At 46.3% G+C, this 17,648-nt stretch overlaps 1 protein-coding gene across 1 annotated transcript in view; it reads left to right on the forward strand.

Moving 5' to 3' along the window:
* Nucleotides 1-801: 801 nt before the first annotated feature.
* Nucleotides 802-17,648, forward strand: part of ADAMTS3 (ADAM metallopeptidase with thrombospondin type 1 motif 3) — a 136,428-nt gene continuing 119,581 nt past the window's right edge. The window contains exons 1-3 of the mRNA XM_083398240.1: nucleotides 802-1,477; nucleotides 6,167-6,194; nucleotides 14,702-15,108. Of these exons, the coding sequence (XP_083254366.1) occupies nucleotides 1,409-1,477; nucleotides 6,167-6,194; nucleotides 14,702-15,108 (504 nt within the window). The 5' untranslated portion in view covers nucleotides 802-1,408. The remainder of the gene's footprint in view (nucleotides 1,478-6,166; nucleotides 6,195-14,701; nucleotides 15,109-17,648) is intronic.

Below are 17,648 nucleotides of genomic sequence, written 5' to 3' on the forward strand. Positions count from 1 at the left end.
CTGGTTCCCTGTAACCTCACTTCTTGCAATGAGGGAACCACCAGAAGGCCGTCGGCGCTGGATCTCAGCTGAACAATGGGGGTGGAGACGCTCCTTCAGGTATACAGGACCGAGGCCGTTTAGGGCTTTAAAGGTCAGCACCAACACTTTGAATTGTGCTCGGAAACATACTGGGAGCCAATGATGGAATCACAGGAAGGAAGAGGGCTCTTGCACTCAGGTTCTGCTTGAGGGTTTCTCGGAGGCATCTGGGAGGCCACTGTGAGAACAGGATGCTGGACTAGAAGGGACAATGGTCTGATCCAGCAACCTAAAAACCGGGCCTGAAGAAACACAACCAACAGACATACTGCAAGCACTGGTCTATCCACCTCTACACTAACTGGCAGAGATTCTCCAAGGTTTCAGATCCAGGTTTCAGCGTTGAACCGTCAGCTTTTGCAGATAGCTGAGGCTCAATCCCTGATATCTCCAGGCACAGCTGCCGGAGAATGCCCCTTGGCTGAAACCCGGAGGGCAGCTACCAGTCAAGGTAAGCTCCAAAGGTGAAACTTGGGATAAAGCGTCGCCCTCCATCTGCTGCTTCACGGGTCTCCTCGACTCCCGCGCCGTGCGCTCTCAGGCACCGGCCGGCCCGCGCTCTTTCCGCCAGCTTGAGCCCGGCGCAGCTCAGCTGTGCGCCCCTGCTCCGGAGCGCCGGTGCCCGCGCTCACGTCGGAGCGCAGCCAAAGGCGCTTCCCGCCTCGCCAGAGCGTCGAAGGGACTCCTGGATGTCTCTGGCTGGAGAGGTGGAGCGTGGCCAAGAGGGGCGGACTCCCGAGCGGTGGCTTTATTAGCGCGCCCAGCAGGTTACAATGAGAGGAGCTGGCGAAAGAGGAGGCTGTGCGCTCTCGCCCTTTCCCAGCCGCCTAGGAAGAGATCCCGCGCAGCGGGAGAGGGGAAGGAAGAAAGGAAGGAAGGAAGGGGATCTTCAAAGAGGGCTGATCCGTGCCTTCAGGCAGGAGTCGCCCACCCTTCTCCCCCGCCTCCTCCGCCCTCCTTGGCTTTCTCCGCCCCTCGCCACGGCTCTGCCTCTCCTCCTCCTGCGCGGCGAAGGAGCTGCTTTGCAAGAGAGCGCAGGCTGCCAGCCGGGACGGGAGCGCGCGCGCTGCGGGCTGTGCAAAGCGCCAAAGAGGACCATCAGGGAATTCTCCCTCCGGCTCCTTGAAATAAATACATTAAAATTGCCCGTTTCTTTTTTTCCCATTCAGAAGTGCAATTTTTCATTCCGCACCCCACCCCGCAACATTTTACTTACATTTATTTATTTTATTTTATTTTTTAAAAGTGCATATATAGACTGTCCTATATCCATCATCCACCATCCATCCTTTTTTTTTTTTTTTCCTTTCGAGAAACTCACTTCGGGATGATTCTCCTGTCATTGTGCTTCACAGCAGCGGCTCTGGTGCAGTTGAAGACTTCAGCTGACGAACAAGTAAGTCCATGAATATCCCGAGAAGCCTGCGGAACAACGCACATCCCTTCCAACACCACCTCCATCTACTACTAATTACTATCATTTATTTATTACTTTATTTATTGCTTGATTGATTGAAGGTGATGGTGGGAAGACTTTGTTGTTCCTTTCTAAACTCCGTTCTTCCTGGTGGCTTTTTATAAACCCACTTTCTTCAGCCACCCCCCCCCCTTCAAAAAAAAAGAAAATAAAAAGAAAAACGTTTTGATTGTGTGATGATATCCCTGGCTCCTGCATGGAATTACTGCTTGGCAAAGCAGCCCAGAATTGCCTTAAGGTTCTAATTTGTAGCGTAATAGAAGAACTTTGTTTGTTTCCAACTTTCTCTTCTGCTAACACGGCTTTCTCTCTCTTTTCCTTTCCGTGTGTGTGTGTGAGTGTGTGTAACGGATTGGCTTGTGAGTATTAAATTGCAAGATTCTTAGCAGCTCTTCCTCAGCAGCCCAAGGTGAAGAGGCTGCTGTGCAGATTAACTGCTGTCCTCTAGCCTGGGGAACAAAGTCAGCGGGTGATGGAGATGTTCTTATTCCTCTCTCTGGGGCGAGCGTGTGAAAGCGTTCATTCCGTGTGCAATTCCGGAGGTTGGAGGGGGGCTTCTCTTACACGAGCCCCTCCGTGGCTCCTGTTCTCTTCACTGTGGCTTGCGCAAGAGAACGCCCCCCCCCCCCAGTGAATACTTTCCCTCTGTTAGGGAGTTATGATGCCTTTGGGATCCGTCAAGTAGAGACCAAGGCTGAAGATCTTTTAGCGTGGCAGCGCCTGACCTTCGGAACTCCCTGCCTATTGACAGCAGGCAGAATCCCTTTCTGTACTCTTTTCAGCTCCTGTTTAAAACGCTTTTGCTTAGACAAGCCTACCCGGACACGTGGAAGCTGAGATTAAAACACAAGCCTTTTTAGTCTATTGTTGGTTTTAATTATATTTCTGGATGTTTTAATACCTGTTTTTAACACTCTTTCACTGGCAATTTTCTAACTGCTTAGAGGGTTTTTTGTTTTCCTTTTTGCAATCAAGTGGCATATACAGTTCATTCCAATAAATAAATAGCAGCTTACCAAAGTTCTGTGACCCAATTTAGGCAGGGATCCTAAGCTCAGGTACGTGAGAGTCATCCCCATTGAATTCAATGGGACTTATGTCTGAGCAGTCATGGTTTGGTGTGCAATGTTAGTTGTGCTTAGAGTAGCCCAGCTGAAATCCATGAGACGGCTTATCTTTTAAAAAAATAAAAATAAATTGTGCATACACCAGGTTGGATCTTGATGTGCAGTACTCATACTCTGGGTAGACCCATTGAAGCCAATGGAACTTCAGTACTCTAAGTATGACACAGTGGAGATGCACTCCAGTGTTCGCACAAATAATAAAATAATTGATTCCCCCAGTGTAACAAAACTTGGAGACATTGCCATGGAAGAATGAGGAAATCCCAATGAAATAACAGTGGCAAGAAAAACTGATGAGTTATGCAGAGTTGGCTAAACTGACGTATAAATTGTGGGATAAGGACAACTGTGGCTTTAAGGAAAAATGGGAGCTTTCCCCCCAAATTATATTTAAAAAGGCAACAAAATGAACTGGACTCCTTGGCAGGTTTTGTATAAACATGCACAAATTTATTGGTTGATAACATGTTAGATAGATAATGTAAGGATATCTAAACTTTTATAACATGCAGAGAATAACACGTGCTGAGAAATCAGAGAGAGGAGCTGAGGGAAGTCTTTGGTGGGGGAGGGATGGAAGGGGAATAATGTATGTGATTATATGGTTTGATAATTTGTTATGTTGAGATTGCTAATAATTATTTTTTAAAACAAAACTAAACTTGGAGACATTGCTCATGGCACAGAGATATACAGACCTGAGCAAACAAGTCATCCCACCTGCCCCAAGGCTGGCACAGGATTTGTTTTCCCCATAAGGGAAATGGTCCAAAGGAGTCATCATTTCTTGGGAGATGTTTGTATCCTTAGCTTACTAGAGCAGCCACCAGAGGTCAGAGAGCATCCTCACTCAAAGGTGAGATGCTCCTGGGCGGCCCAGGTTGGTTGCATTGTAAAACGCATTCAACGCATTCCTATTCTTTGTGCTTGGGAAGCATGGATGAACCTTTGCAACCTGACTCTTCGTTTCCTCTTCCCATCTTTCATGGAATGGTTTTAATTTTTTTATTATTATTGAAAAAAGCTAATTCGAGTCAAAGGGCTCCTCTTCCCACCCATCTGAGAATCCTTGCAATTTTCTCACAGGCTCTTTTCAGTTACAGCTGATACTTAATAACATCAGAACAGCCCTGTTATATCAGTTCCAAGGTCCATCTAGTTCAGTATCCTATTCTCACAGTCACCAGCCAGATCGCAGAACCATAGAAATGTAGAGCTGGAAGGGATCCCCTTTCCGAAAATGCAACACGGCGTTCCACATCACGTGTGACATCGCACACACTATGTGCTGATGTGTGATATTGCAAGTCCATGTTATGGCCGGCAAGCACCCACAATCCTGGGGGCGAGATGTAGGCGCTGTCCTAGACTGTACTTTTGCTGGTTGCTGTTAATTTTCTTTGTGGGCCCACATACGTTCCTGAGCTTGGGCTTCTTCCGCTGCATGTTGGTTGCTTTGAATGCAAATAGGTATGAGATGCAACAGACTTTCAAATTTGCTATGATAATAAAGCCGTCACTTCCCAGGAACTCATTTCCCTCCCTCCCTTTGCCGTCACCTTTGATCAAATAGGTTTTGCAGGCTTTTTGAAGCACTCTCCGCACCTGCAAAACCTGTTCGCTCAGAGATCTGTACTTCCTTTCTCTGCTAGCTCAGTTCCAGGGCTGAAAAAAAAGAGAGACTGCCACTTGTCTTGGTTTCTATGGCTTTGTGTCCCTGGAGAGTTGTCAGGATTCATGTTTGCTTGTTCCCCCTACACCCTCCATCCCTCAGGAATCGTGGGTTTAATTAGCTCTTAAAGTATTTCTTCAGCCACCAGACTCTAATTTTTTGGCGCAGCACTGCAGCGTTACAGAATGGGCCATTCAGAAATCTGGGTTTATTAGCTCAAGCTGTTTATGTGAAACATATTATTTATGGAGTCTTATTAGTGCATTGGGGGACAGCTGTTTATTCACTTAAGGGCAGCACCGTTCCTGGATGTGGGGCAGTGGGGGGGGGCGTTGCGGAAGGCAGGAAGAGGTAAAACAGTGTAGGATAAGCTGGCTACACCAACTAGTTTGTCCTTTGCAAACATAGCAACTGCTCTGAAGCATGGACAAAAATAGTATACTTCTGAATACAAATTGCTAGGGACATTGGTGATTGGGAACTGGTAGGGCAGAAGTCTGGGAGGCCAACAGTAGATGGCGCCAAAGCCGGTGGTTGGTGGAGCAAGAGACAGAGATGAGTAGAGCCACCTAATTCTGGTCTGGTTCCCACCATCCTTTTTGGTGAGTTCCATGGGTGCGAAACTGAGACTGGGGAAGAGGAAGCTGATGACCATCCCCTGGACTGAGACAGGTGAGGGCTAGCTGAGGACAGACTGAGGCTGGTGGGGAGCAGACTCCACTGGCTAGGGGTGAAAACAGGCAACAAATAGCTCAGTCAGGAGAGCAAGAGACTCTTAATCTCAGGGTTGTGGGTTTGAGTCCCACATCAGGCAAAAGATTCATGCATTTCAGGGGGTTGGACTAGATGGCCCCTCATGTTCCCTTCTAACTCTACAATTCTGTGATTCTATCACCTTTTTTCTTCTTCTCTCTGCTTGGTGAGATTTGCTTGGCCCCTGCTGGAATCACAATGCTGAGCTAGATGGTTCTTACTTATTCCAGCATCTAGGTGCCCTTGCTTTGTTACTTTCCCATAAACATACACTGACTATCTTCATCATGATCAGAAGCAAAGTAGCATTCGCATCCTCCCACCCACTCACCTGCAAAAAAAGTTTCCTGGTCCAATTCAAAGTGCTTCTTCTTGCCTAATAAAGCAGGGGTGTGGGGTGTGTGTACCTCCAGATCTTGTTGAACTACAACTCCCATCCAACTTGTCTCATTGGCTGTGCTGGCTGGGGGCTAATGGAAGCTGAAGTCCAGCAACAACTAGAGAGGAACACATTTTCCATCCCCTAAGTGGCTTGGGGATAGGACATCTGAAGGGCTGTTTCCATTGCATCCTACTCTGAGGTTCTTTTGAGGTGCCCACCATCGAAATAGGCTAGACTGGTGCTCCCGCGTGGGGCAGGGCCTTTTCTGTGGCAGCTCCTTCAAGACTCCTTTTTTGAAGTTCTATTTATGTATTAGATTTATCCTCTGCCTTTCCTCCAAGGAGACCAAGGTGGTGTACCTGGTTCTCCCCCTTCCTCATTTTATCCTGAGAGGCAGTGATTGGCCCTAGTGAGCCTCTTGGCTGAGTTGGGGGGGGGCGGGTTGAACTCTGGTCCCCCAGATTATGGTCCAGTAGTCTAACCACATTACACCCTGCTGGTGATTTGATTGTTGGACTATTGATTTGGTTTCGCTGTTTTGCCACTCGTCTGTCATTTAATATCGGTTCAATAATTGTTTTGTATGTAAACCGCTTGGAGTGCCTGAGTGCCAAAAGTTGATCTGTATGTGAGTATAGTTAATGAATAAAACAAATTATTGTTTATTTTTCCAGGCTGCTAAAGAAGACGTTATTCAAACAGGTAAGACCATTCAGTTGTATCTTGTTTGTAGTTTGTATATAAAATACTACTACTACTACTAACTACTATTGCTACTACTTTATTATTTATATGCCATCCATCCGACTGAGTTGCCTCAGCCACCCTGGACAGCTTCCAACAAAATATTAAAACACAAACTCAAAATATTAAACACAAGATAGAACTATTTACCACTAATATGGCTTTAGCACCCTGTGAGACCATTTTCTTAATATATAAAATAAATAAATTGCCATGTAGTTGATATTCACTCCATTTGGCAAATAATAGTGATACATGTTGGAATTGTGTCAGTCTACTATGGATGGATGGATGGAAGGTGAGAAAATCAGGGGGGAAATGTTATACATCTTCTTCCTCTTCTTCTTTGGCAATCACTCGTGGCCGAGTAAGATTGTCTTCCATAAACATGGTTTTAACAATGAGTCTATAAGTGACTGTGGAGGCCAATTTTGGATCCACACGTCCTTCCACAGTGGGGACATTGGTTTCCGGGCGGGAGTTGATCACGGTGTGGATTTGCCAAGCGTGCCTTCCTTTTAGAATGTTTCTCCCTTGCGTCCTGAGTTCGAATGTCTTCAAAGTCCATGACACCTTTGGTAAAGGCTGTTGTGTTCAGCTATTAACCAAATGAAAAACAACAAAGCCAATCAACCTGATGGGATACCTTCTGAAATCTTCAAAGCGGCCGGAATTGAACTTACACAACAACTTCACAAGCTCATCGAAAAAATCTGGGAAAGAGAAGAAATCCCAGCAGACTTTAGAGATGCCAAAATTATCGATCTCTTTTAAAAAAGGTGATAGAACTGATTGTGGAATATTATACATATACAGGAAATGATTGGCCATCTTATCACAATGAAACCTTTACAAATTCTCCACCCCCATAGCTCAGCCCGGACACTGAGGTCCACCTCCGAGGGCCTTCTGGTGGTTCCCTCACTGTGAGAAGTGAGGTTACGGGGAACCAGACAGAGGGCCTTCTTGGCAGTGCCACCCACCCTGTGGGACACCCTCCCAGCTGATGTCAAGGAGATAAATAACTATACAACTTTCAGAAGACATCTTTTAGAAGCCCTGTGTCAGGAAGTTGCTAATGTTTGAGGTTTTATTATGTTTTTATGTGTGTTGGGAGCTGCCCAGAGTGACTGAGGCAACCCTGCCAGATGGGTGGGGTATAATAATAATAATAATAATAATAATAATAATAATAATAATACAGATACCTGTATTTAAACCTGAATGCTGGGCTGGTCAACCTTTGGCCTGATGCTACAATCTCTTCTGATGTTCTTATGTAATTATGGGCAGGCGGACTGAGTCCAGTGCCTTGGGGTCCTTCTCCGTCTAGGGAAACGCTCAAAACATGTAGCTCTGGTGGCTCCTGACACAAGGCAGCTGTGCTCAGAGCTGGGGGCTCTCACTTCCAGCCTTGGCAGCTGTCAACACTATTGCAGAGCTGTGTGTGGGCAGACGAGCTAGCAAAATGCCTATGGGCTTGTAACAGAGGCTCTCGTAACCGTTTCTTAATTTCCCTCCATGTGTGAATCTGGCATCTTGTTTTCCTCGTAGCAAGAAAGAAAATGCTCCTGAAATGTCTGTGGATTTTTCAGATTCGTATCCATTCAGCGCTTGCCAACTGGAAACCGTATCGTCTTGGGGCAGTGGGGAGGGGGGGGCGATATGAGTTGCCAAGTCAGCCAGTCCTTGAAAGCTAAATCTCTGGTGCTTTTGACCTCTTAATATGGAGGTTTAAACCTGTTCGGTGGCTCTTCTAGCAGGCGAAAGCTCGCATCCCGAACACTTCAAAAGGCTGCCTCAAAGCTTTTGCGATCTCTTTCTGTGACCTTTCGCTCTGAGCTCTTCTCCAGTTTGACAGCTCAGCTCCTCGTATTCTTAGGTGGCCTCGGAGCAAAAAGGACCAGTTTTCTGAAGCATTGTGGTCCTACAACAAGGATGGGCAATTGACAGAAACACAGTCCAGCTGTCTTAAAAGGGAACTGGATAAAACATAGCCTTTCCTTGGCTGCAAGTCACAACAGCTAAATTTGGGCCATCATATTCAGAGGTTATATTCCATGGATAGGGGTGCTGAATAATTCTGATGCAAACAGGGATGGAAACTGCCAATTTTTTTTCATTATGATGCTGTGGCATTTCTCCGCATTTCCACAAATTTCTCCTAGCATACACAGTTTTGTATGCAACTTCATTTGAGATACACATTTTTAAAAGCGATGTTCCCAATATAATGCATTTCCTTTGTCGGCATTTGCATCTTAATTCATTCTTTCCCACAATGTAGACAATTTTGTGCTGGTTATTTGACTTGCGAGCTGCATCGTAAAATTCAAAGAAGTGCAAATTTGGGAGGAAAGTGCAAATTCAGTAGTTTCGCATTAACATTCTAAATGAACCAATTTTCTCCTCTGTTGCTAACCACCCACAACAAGTCCCTGTAAACAAATAGGCATATATATTTTTCCCCTTTTCCTGAAAGCACCCGTAGTCTGTGGCTTAATGTCAGTGGTGTGCTGTAAAATATTTCGTAGAGGCGAAATTAGGGCCAGAGGCACCAGATTGAGAGGGCAATGGGATGGGGGGTGATGTCACACACAAGATGTCCTGATGTTGGGCACATGAACATCGTGCCTCTCTAAGCTGTGCAGTAGCTTCCTGGGTTTTGGGAAGGAGACACGAGGGGAACATTTAGAGGACTAGACTGGTCCCCTTGGTCCACTGACCGCACACCACTGCTTAATGTGTGTGCTCCCCTTTGCAATGCACCTGCCTACACATGCTCCATCAATGTGACACTCTTACTGCTAAATGGTTGTGGTTTTTTTGAGTCACCGATATGCTCAGCAATACACGAGCAGGGGCAAGGAGCTTACAGCATTTGCACCATTAGGGTGATTGGGGCAGTGGCGTAGCGTGGGTTGTCAGCACCCGGGGCAAGGCAAGTAATTTGCATCCCCTAACCCGTGGATTTGCGCCCCCTAACCCGTGGATTTGCGCCCCCTAACCCTAACCCCCAGATGTTGCGCCCGGTGCGGCCGGCCCCCCCTGCACCCCCACGCTACGCCACTGGATTGGGGCGCTACCACACTGACCTCAGTCTGTCCTCACTCAGTCCTCACTTCTCTGATTTCTTATCCACAGTCAGGGAGTGTCTCTGACTGGCCTTGTATCTGACTTCTCTTCCTGCTGGTCTTCCTGTGCTTCTCGCCCTAGCAATACCAGCCACCACTGGCCTACAGTCATCCAGCGAATGTGATTATGGCACCTCGCCATCTGGGAGGGAGGGATTTGCGTGGCAAAAGTAGACTTCTAGGCATCCAAACTGAAGATTTATATATATATAGCCCAATATATATATAGGCTGAATTATGGAGCTGCATCTTTCATGCTCATATATAATTTAAAGCAAAGAGCAATTCTCATGCATCATCCGATGACATATTGCTAACAATAAAAAAACCCACGTATTTTTAGCTTTTGCGGCTAGGGAAGAAACAATCTTGGATGTGTGCAGGGTAGTTTGTGTTGCAAAGCCCTTTTGGCTCAGCCCTCTGGGCTCTCTCATTCCGCCTGGCATGTGGAGCCGGGAGGTGATAGAATTCTGATAACACTGACGAGTTTCTGACAAGATCTTGGCTTTCGTACTTCGCGGGATGACATTGGCCAGCTGCCTTTAGGAGAGGCCTTGCGAAGCTTCCTTGATGACTCCCTGTAGGCCGAACCAGACATACTGGGGTGATAAATGAGACCCTTTTAAGTTCTGAATCAACGGGGGAATTTTAAGTGGCCCCTTGGGAGTTGTCATCTCTGGCTGAACAGGGAAATGTACTTCCAGGACTATTAGGCTATTAGATTTCATAGATTTCTCTCTCTCTCCCTCTCTCCCACTCGTCTAATCTAAACATGCTTACATTTTTTAAATTAATATTTTATTAAGAGAATTTCATATATATATTAAAAAAAAGAGTGAGGAAAAAGTAATTGGGCATAAAAAAATGCCATTACATGTTTAGCATGTTTACATTAGGAGTAAAAAATTAAAGAGAAAGGTACCCCTGACTGTTAGGTCCAATCGCAGACGACTCTGGGGTTGCGCGCTCATCTCACTCTATAGGCCGAGGGAGCTGGCATTTGTCCACAGACAGCTTCCAGGTCATGTGGCCAGCATGACTAAGCCACTTCTGGCGAACCAGAGCAGCGCATGGAAACACCGTTTACCTTCCTGCCGGAGCAGTACCTATTTATCTACTTGCACTTTGATGTGCTTTCGAACTGCTAGGTGGGCAGGAGCAGGGACCGAGCAATGGGAGCTCATCCCGTCGCGGGGATTCGAACCACCAACCTTCTGATAGGCAAGCCCTAGGCTCAGTGGTTTAGACCACAGCGCCACCCGCGTCCCTTACATTGGGAGTACATCCTGCTTATTTTATTGGGACTTACTGCCAAGAAAAGGATGCATAGGATAGCCTTATGTGTCTGTGCACCACATTGTGTGATCAGTTGTGCAGGGCAGAGCTTCCTTGCCCTCCAGTGTTTCATTCAAGTTGGTGCCAAGTTGGTAGCCAAAGTGGTGTAACAAGAACTGAAGAAGAGTCTGATGGATCCGGCCAATGGCCCCTCTCATCCAACATCCTGTTCTCACAGTGACCACCCGGATCCCTGTGGGGAACCTGCAAGCAGGACCCAAGGACAAGATCCTTTCCCTTTCCAGCAACGTTGCTGGCTCCAGCTGTGGAGGTGGAGCATAGCCATAGGTGCTGGTTCTGACCTTTAAAGCCCTTCACGGCCTAGGACCCTCATACCTATGGGACCGCCTCTCCTGGTATGCCCTGCGGAGGACCTTAAGGTCCATATATAGCAACACCTAAGAGGTCCAGGGCCCTAAGGAAATTAGATTAGCCTCAACCAGAGCCAGGGCCTTTTCAACACTGGCTCCGGCCTGGTGGAACGCTCTGTCTCATGAGACCAGGGCCCTGCGGGATCTGATTTCTTTCCACAGGGCCTGTAAGACAGAGTTGTTTCGCGTGGTCTTTGGCTTGGAATCAACTTGATCCCCTTCCCCTCTTTCCTTTTTCCTTTCTCTTTCTGTGATGGAACTCCTATTTGGGGACTTCCCTGACTTTTTTCTGGCCCACGTACGACCAGTCTGGATAGTTGGCCTTGGTGAAGATTTGACGTTTTCATCCTCCAAATTATTTTTATTTGAGTTTCTACTGAAATGAGGCTGCATTTTAATGTTGTATTTTAATCTTGTTTTTATGTTGTCTTTTAATCAATTGTTTTATACCTGATGCTAGCCGCCCTGAGCCCGGTCTTGGCTGGGGAGGGTGGGGTATAAATAAAACTACTACTTCTTCTTCTTCTTCTTCTTCTTCTTCTTCTTCTTCTCCTTCTCCTTCTCCTTCTCCTTCTCCTTCTCCTTCTTCTTCTTCTTGCCATGATGGCTAGAAGCCTCCAATAACTCTCTCTTCTCTATGAATTTGTCCAATCTTCTTTTGTAGCCATCTTAGTTAGTGGCTATCCTGTGGGAGGGAGTTCCACAGTCTAACTCTGCAACGACTGTAGAGGTGCTTCATTTTATCTGTCCCGAATCTTTCAGCATCCAGCTTTATTGATGTCCACAAGTTCTCGTGTTAGGAGAGACCATGAGTTGCAATGAGCTCTAATAACGTGAATGAGATCACACATGCAAGTTAACTCCAGTAGGGTAGATGGGATCGACTTCGGTGGTCCAGCAGACCTGATTTCTTGACTTTTTTTTTTTTTGCTCCCTCTGGGAATTCTGCTAAAAAGTTGTAACACTTTTAAAAAAAAATGCCTTCCTTTTGCTTAATTATATGTTTTGGAATGCTTCCTTATGAGAATATGATGTGCTTTCATGAGCAAAACCTTACAACGTAACCATTTTGCAACTGTAGCAGAAATGAGGAGTCTGAGAAACAAAATCAGGACAATTTAAAAATCCCTTATGCTGCACTCTGGAGTACTTATTTGGCTCTTCCATTGGAATCAATGGCTGCTTCCAAGTTTAAAAACTTGTGCGTAAGCATTTTCACTCTTATCTTCTTCTTCCCCCTTTTTACTATTATTGGCTATTAGCAGAGCTCCTAATTAGCTAAAGAGGATGTGCTGGAACTGATGTGTGGGAGAGAATGAAGAGAGGGGAAAATACTGTTTTCCACCACCAATGGATGGAATTGCATTTCCATAGACTGTAGACTCTGGAAAAGGGACAAAGGAAGCTGAGAAGCCTGGATGCCTTCAGAGTTTAAGCATGCCACATTTAATTTTAATTGCCTTTGACTACTTAAAGAGGGGGGGGGGCAACAGCCTTCCATTTCTATGTTTATGGATCTTGGGAAGCTCTCTGCTGACTGCAGACAATCCTCCTGGTGTCTCCTTCTCTCCTATTTATTCTCACCTGCTCACACATAGTTGGTTCTGTTCCTTGAAGAGCTCGCTTTCTTCCCTTCTCCCCGCATGCTGAAATGTGGGGAGATGGTTGAAGGTAAAGGTAAAGGGACCCCTGACAATTTGGTCCAGTCGTGGCCGACTCTGGGGTTGCAGCGCTCATCTCGCTTTATTGGCCAAGGGAGCCGGCGTACAGCTTCCGGGTCATGTGGCCAGCATCACTAAGCCGCTTCTGGTGAACCAGAGCAGCACCCGGAAACGCTATTTACCTTCCCTCCGGAGCGGTACCTATTTATCTACTTGCACTTTGACGTGCTTTAGAACTACTAGGTGCGCAGGAACAGGGACCGAGCAACGGGAGCTCACCCCATCATGGGGATTCGAACCGCCGACCTTCTGATCGGCAAGTCCTAGGCTCTGTGGTTTAACCCACATCACCACCTGCGTCCCTATGGGGAGATGGTTACAGGACTTTAAAAAACAACAACTGTTTTTGAACTGTAGCTGAAAGGCTGAACCTAACCATCATCCTAAAGGGAAATGTCTGTACAGGGGACTCACTCTGCTACTACTCATCCAATGAGTTGGTTTTTTTAATGCATTTAGTGCTGGCACATCAGATCACTCTTGTTTGTGCTAACTGTGTCATTTGAAAAGTATTGTGTTTGTGGCAGTGGCGGACCTGGGGGTCTCAAATTTGAGCAGCGCCCTGTGCAACAGCAAAAATTGGCGCCCCATCACAGTGGTCACCCAGACGCCATGGGGAAACCAGCAAGCAGAATTCAAGAACAAGAACACACACTTTTGAGTTTCCCAGCATTTAGGTTGGTGGTCGTTGCTGCCTGCTGTGGAAATGAGTCCCATAGTTTAACTAGGTGCTTGATTGAGGTCTTTCCATAGGTAGTGAATTGGCTGTAGTGGGTAAAGGATAATGATGATTTATTTATACCCCGCCATCTGGCTGGGCTTCCCCAGCCACTCTGGGTGGCTTCCAACAAAATATTAAAATACAGTAATGCATCAAACATTAAAAGCTTCCCTAAAACAGGGCTGCCTTCAGATGTCTTCTAAAAGTCAGGTAGTTGTTTATCTCTTTGACATCTGATGGGAGGGCGTTCCACAGGGAGGCTGTTACTACCGAGAAGGCCCTCTTCCTGGTTCCCTGTAACTTGGTTTCTCACAGTGAGGGAACCGCCAGAAGGTCCTCGGCACTGGATCTCAGTGTCTGGGCAGAACAATGGAGGTGGAGATGCTCCTTCAGGTATACTGGATCGAGGCCGTTTAGGGCTTTAAAGGTCAGCACCAATACTTTGAAGTGTGCTCGGAAACATACTGGGAGCCAGTGTAGGTCTTTCAAGGCCAGTGTTATATGGTCTCAGTGGCTGCTCCCAGTCACCAGTCTAGCTGCCGCATTCTGGATTAGTTGTAGTTTCCGGGTCATCTTCAAAGGTAGCTCCACATAGAGCACATTGCAGTAGTCAAAGCAGGAGATAACCAGAGCATGCACCACCCTGGTTAGACAGTCTGCGGGCAGATAGGGTCTCAGCCTGCGTACCAGATGGAACTGGTAAACAGCTGCCCTGGACACAGAATTGACCTGCACCTCCAGGGACAGCTGTGAGTCCAAAATGATTCATTGGCTGTGCACCTGGTCCTTCAGAGGCACAGTTACCCCATTCAGGACCAGGGAGTCCTCCATACCCACCTGCCTCCTGTCCCCCCAAAATAGTACTCCTGTCTTGTCAGGATTCAACCTCAATCTGTTAGCTGCCATCCATCCTCCAACCACCTCCAGATACCACCTCCAACTGCCTCCTGATGGATAGATGTCATGAATGTTTTTAGCTGAGATTCCTTCATTGCAGGGGGTTGGACTAGATGACTCACGGGGTCCCTTCCAAGTCTACAATTCTGTGATTCTATGATTCAAAGTCTTTGAACTGATCCAAAAGGGTTCTTCTTATGATGATATGAAGGGCAATATTGATGGCTGTGTCTGCTCCGTTTGACATTGATATAAATGCTGCCTTTTTTCTTTTTTCTTTTAACAGAAACATCAGAACACAAGCTAAAGCAGTATGTCTTAGCAACCCCAATCAGGACTAGAGCAGACGGAAGTTACATCTCCCATAGAGTTTCCGCAAGCCGTTCAAGAAGAGCCGTGAGAGATGTATCGGCAAGCCCCAAGCAACTATATTTCAATGTATCTTCATTTGGAAGGGAGTTCCATCTTAGACTGAGGCCTAACACTCATCTAATAGCTCCCGGGGCGGTGGTGGAGTGGTACGAAGACTTTGTGGAAACAAGGAACGGAACAGACGGCGTTGGCCTCGGTCAGAGTGGGACTGTCACCGAAAGAATATGGAAGAAAGAATCAATATCGACCAACTGTGCTTACGTTGGAGATCTTGTGGATATCCCAAGCGCTTCAGTTGCTATTAGCAACTGCGATGGTCTGGTAAGATATTCTTTTTGGTTACTGATAGTGTCAATATTTGTGGTTGTTTCTGTCACAAACATCATCAGTAACTCATAGTAGCTTAAAGGATGCTTCCTTCCCCACAGATCTTCTCAGGTGCTGAGATCAGCAGAGGGGGCCCTCTTGGTAGTTCCCCCACCCTCAGAGGCTCAGGGGGGTGGCATCCCCTGGGAGAGCCTTCTCTGTGGTGGCCCCTAAGCTGTGGAACTTTCTCCCCACAGAGATGTGCCCAGCACCTTAAATTTACAGCTTCTGGCAAATGCTGAAGACACACTTTTTTACCTTGGTTTTTAACACTTGTGATGTTTGCTTTTTAGAACCCACCTTATTTCTATGGTTGTTAAGTTGTTCTAAATTACTTTTAATATTGCATTTTGATGTTGTTGGATCACAGCTCCCATCATCCCTGACCACTATTCCTGCTAGCTAGAGATGATGGGAATTGTAGCCCAGCAACAGCTGGGGACCCACGTTTGAGAAATACTGCACTAGGACCTTAGGGTGAAGGACGGGCAAGAAATAAATTTACAATTTTTTTCCAAATGTGATGGGGGAATGTTTTTCTGTGTTGGAACTCTTTTCATGTTTAGCTGTTTGCATCTGAATACATGAAGCTTCCTTGCTTCAGTCAACATGACAGTTGTTCTTCAGTGTTTTGGGGAAAATGTATTTCCTTCTCTCACTACCCAGGATCCTTTTCACTGGTGAGGCTAGAGGTCAAGGGCCCCTCCCCTCTTCTCTGCCCTTCTTCCAAAGCAGGGGTGGCAAACCTGAACCCCCCCTCTCCTCAGATGTTTTTGGACTCCAACTCCCATAAGCCACAACCAGCAGCAGGGATGGGATTTGTAGTAGAGGTCCACAGGTTCTCCACCACTGTATCTAAAGAGTTCAGAGCCACTCGCATATCACTTTTACGTTTGGTCTGCCATGCAAACAAAACTCAAGTGACAACACCTACTCACCTTCAGCAGTCGTGCTTCGTTATGGGATAAGACAATTAAATTTGTCTGCACCATTCTGTGTCCTTTGCAGTGCACCATGGGAGATGGATGTAGCTTTGATTCGAAATCTCAGTTCACGTCAAGATGACAGCTTCCCTCTTGGTTGATTTAGTGCTGGAATCTGTTGGGTCTCCTGGAAGAGATTCTGGTGCTGTGGGGGAACTGGTGTAGTGGTTAGAGTGTTTGGTTAGGACTGGACAGATGCAAGTTCAAATCCTGCACAGACTTTGAGCCAATGACTATTTTTCAGTGTAGCTTACATCAGAGGCTTATTGTGAGAATGAAATGGAGTGGAAAAAACCCTTGATCTCATTGGGGTGCGTGTGTGTGTAAATAAATAAGGAGGAGACCATGTGGGTGGGTATTTAGAAAACTTGAATGGTTATGCTGGCCCATATCAGGAAAGCAGAGCTGTGCATGGACCCCTGATATGTGAATTGCGTCAATTCACTCAGTGTCACCCAGGGGACTTGCAGCTTGCACCGGATCCATCCCTGAAGAAAGAGGGCAGGGCTAAAGGTTTTTAAAACCCTATTCTAACATAGAGTTGAACCACTGGGTTTCAAAAAGGTTGGGTGGGGATGCCTTAGCTCCATACAGGAGTTGATTCTCAAGTCCAACAGCTCTTAAGCAGAAGGATGCAATCCTGCACAGTGTGGATCACGGCTCCTTTGTGAACCAAGGATGTTTAAACTCAATTCGAATGCTGCCTAGCTCAGTCCATTTCGGCTCAGTATTTGGGCCTCTGGTGAATCCAGCACACAGCCGTCCTGGAAAAGCTGTCACAAAAGACAGATAATGATATGAAAGTGTGCAGTTAGTCTGAATGGTTCCACGAGGTTTCATTGCATCCAAATTTGTCAGTCTTGTCCTTGCTAGTACTTATGAAACAGTAATGCATTTGCGTTATTGTTGCTCTTCATTTATTTGTCATTGAAGTTGAGGGTCAATATTTTTTTGTTAACATCTGGTGTTCAGTCTTGGAATGCCCTTTCTCAGTCCTGCGGTACCTATTGCGAAGCTGAACATCATGCCCAATAAACTGGTGTTTATTTATTTAAAAAACAACCTCATGAAAATTCATCAGTATTTGAATACAAATTCAGAAGGACTGCTTTGTTCCAGTGCATGTTTAGTTTCAGAATGAGTGCATTAGTTTCAGAATGAGTGCATTAATTCCTCCCTCGTCCCTAGGGATAAGTTTCAAAAGGACCTGAGAATTAAGTGATGGGGAGGTAGGTGCTGATACTATCAGGGAACCTGGAGTCCTCCCAGATCTTCAGTTTATATATTCTCTCTCTCTCTCTCTCTCTCTCTCTCTCCGATTTTGCATTTTTAGAATGGCAACTATGGACAATGAGCAAGGTAGCTACATAATTCCTTTACTTTTCAGGTCAGCCTTGGTTATAATGGCCACCTGGACTGAACCCTTAGAGGCCACATACCTTTTTTCCATAGGTGTGCATTGCTGGATAGCAATACCAAGCCATGGCTCGCCTGTGAGATCCCTGACTGTGT

This window comes from Podarcis tiliguerta (assembly GCF_965153285.1).
Source record: "Podarcis tiliguerta genome assembly, chromosome: 9".
NCBI classification, from domain to species: domain Eukaryota; kingdom Metazoa; phylum Chordata; class Lepidosauria; order Squamata; family Lacertidae; genus Podarcis; species Podarcis tiliguerta.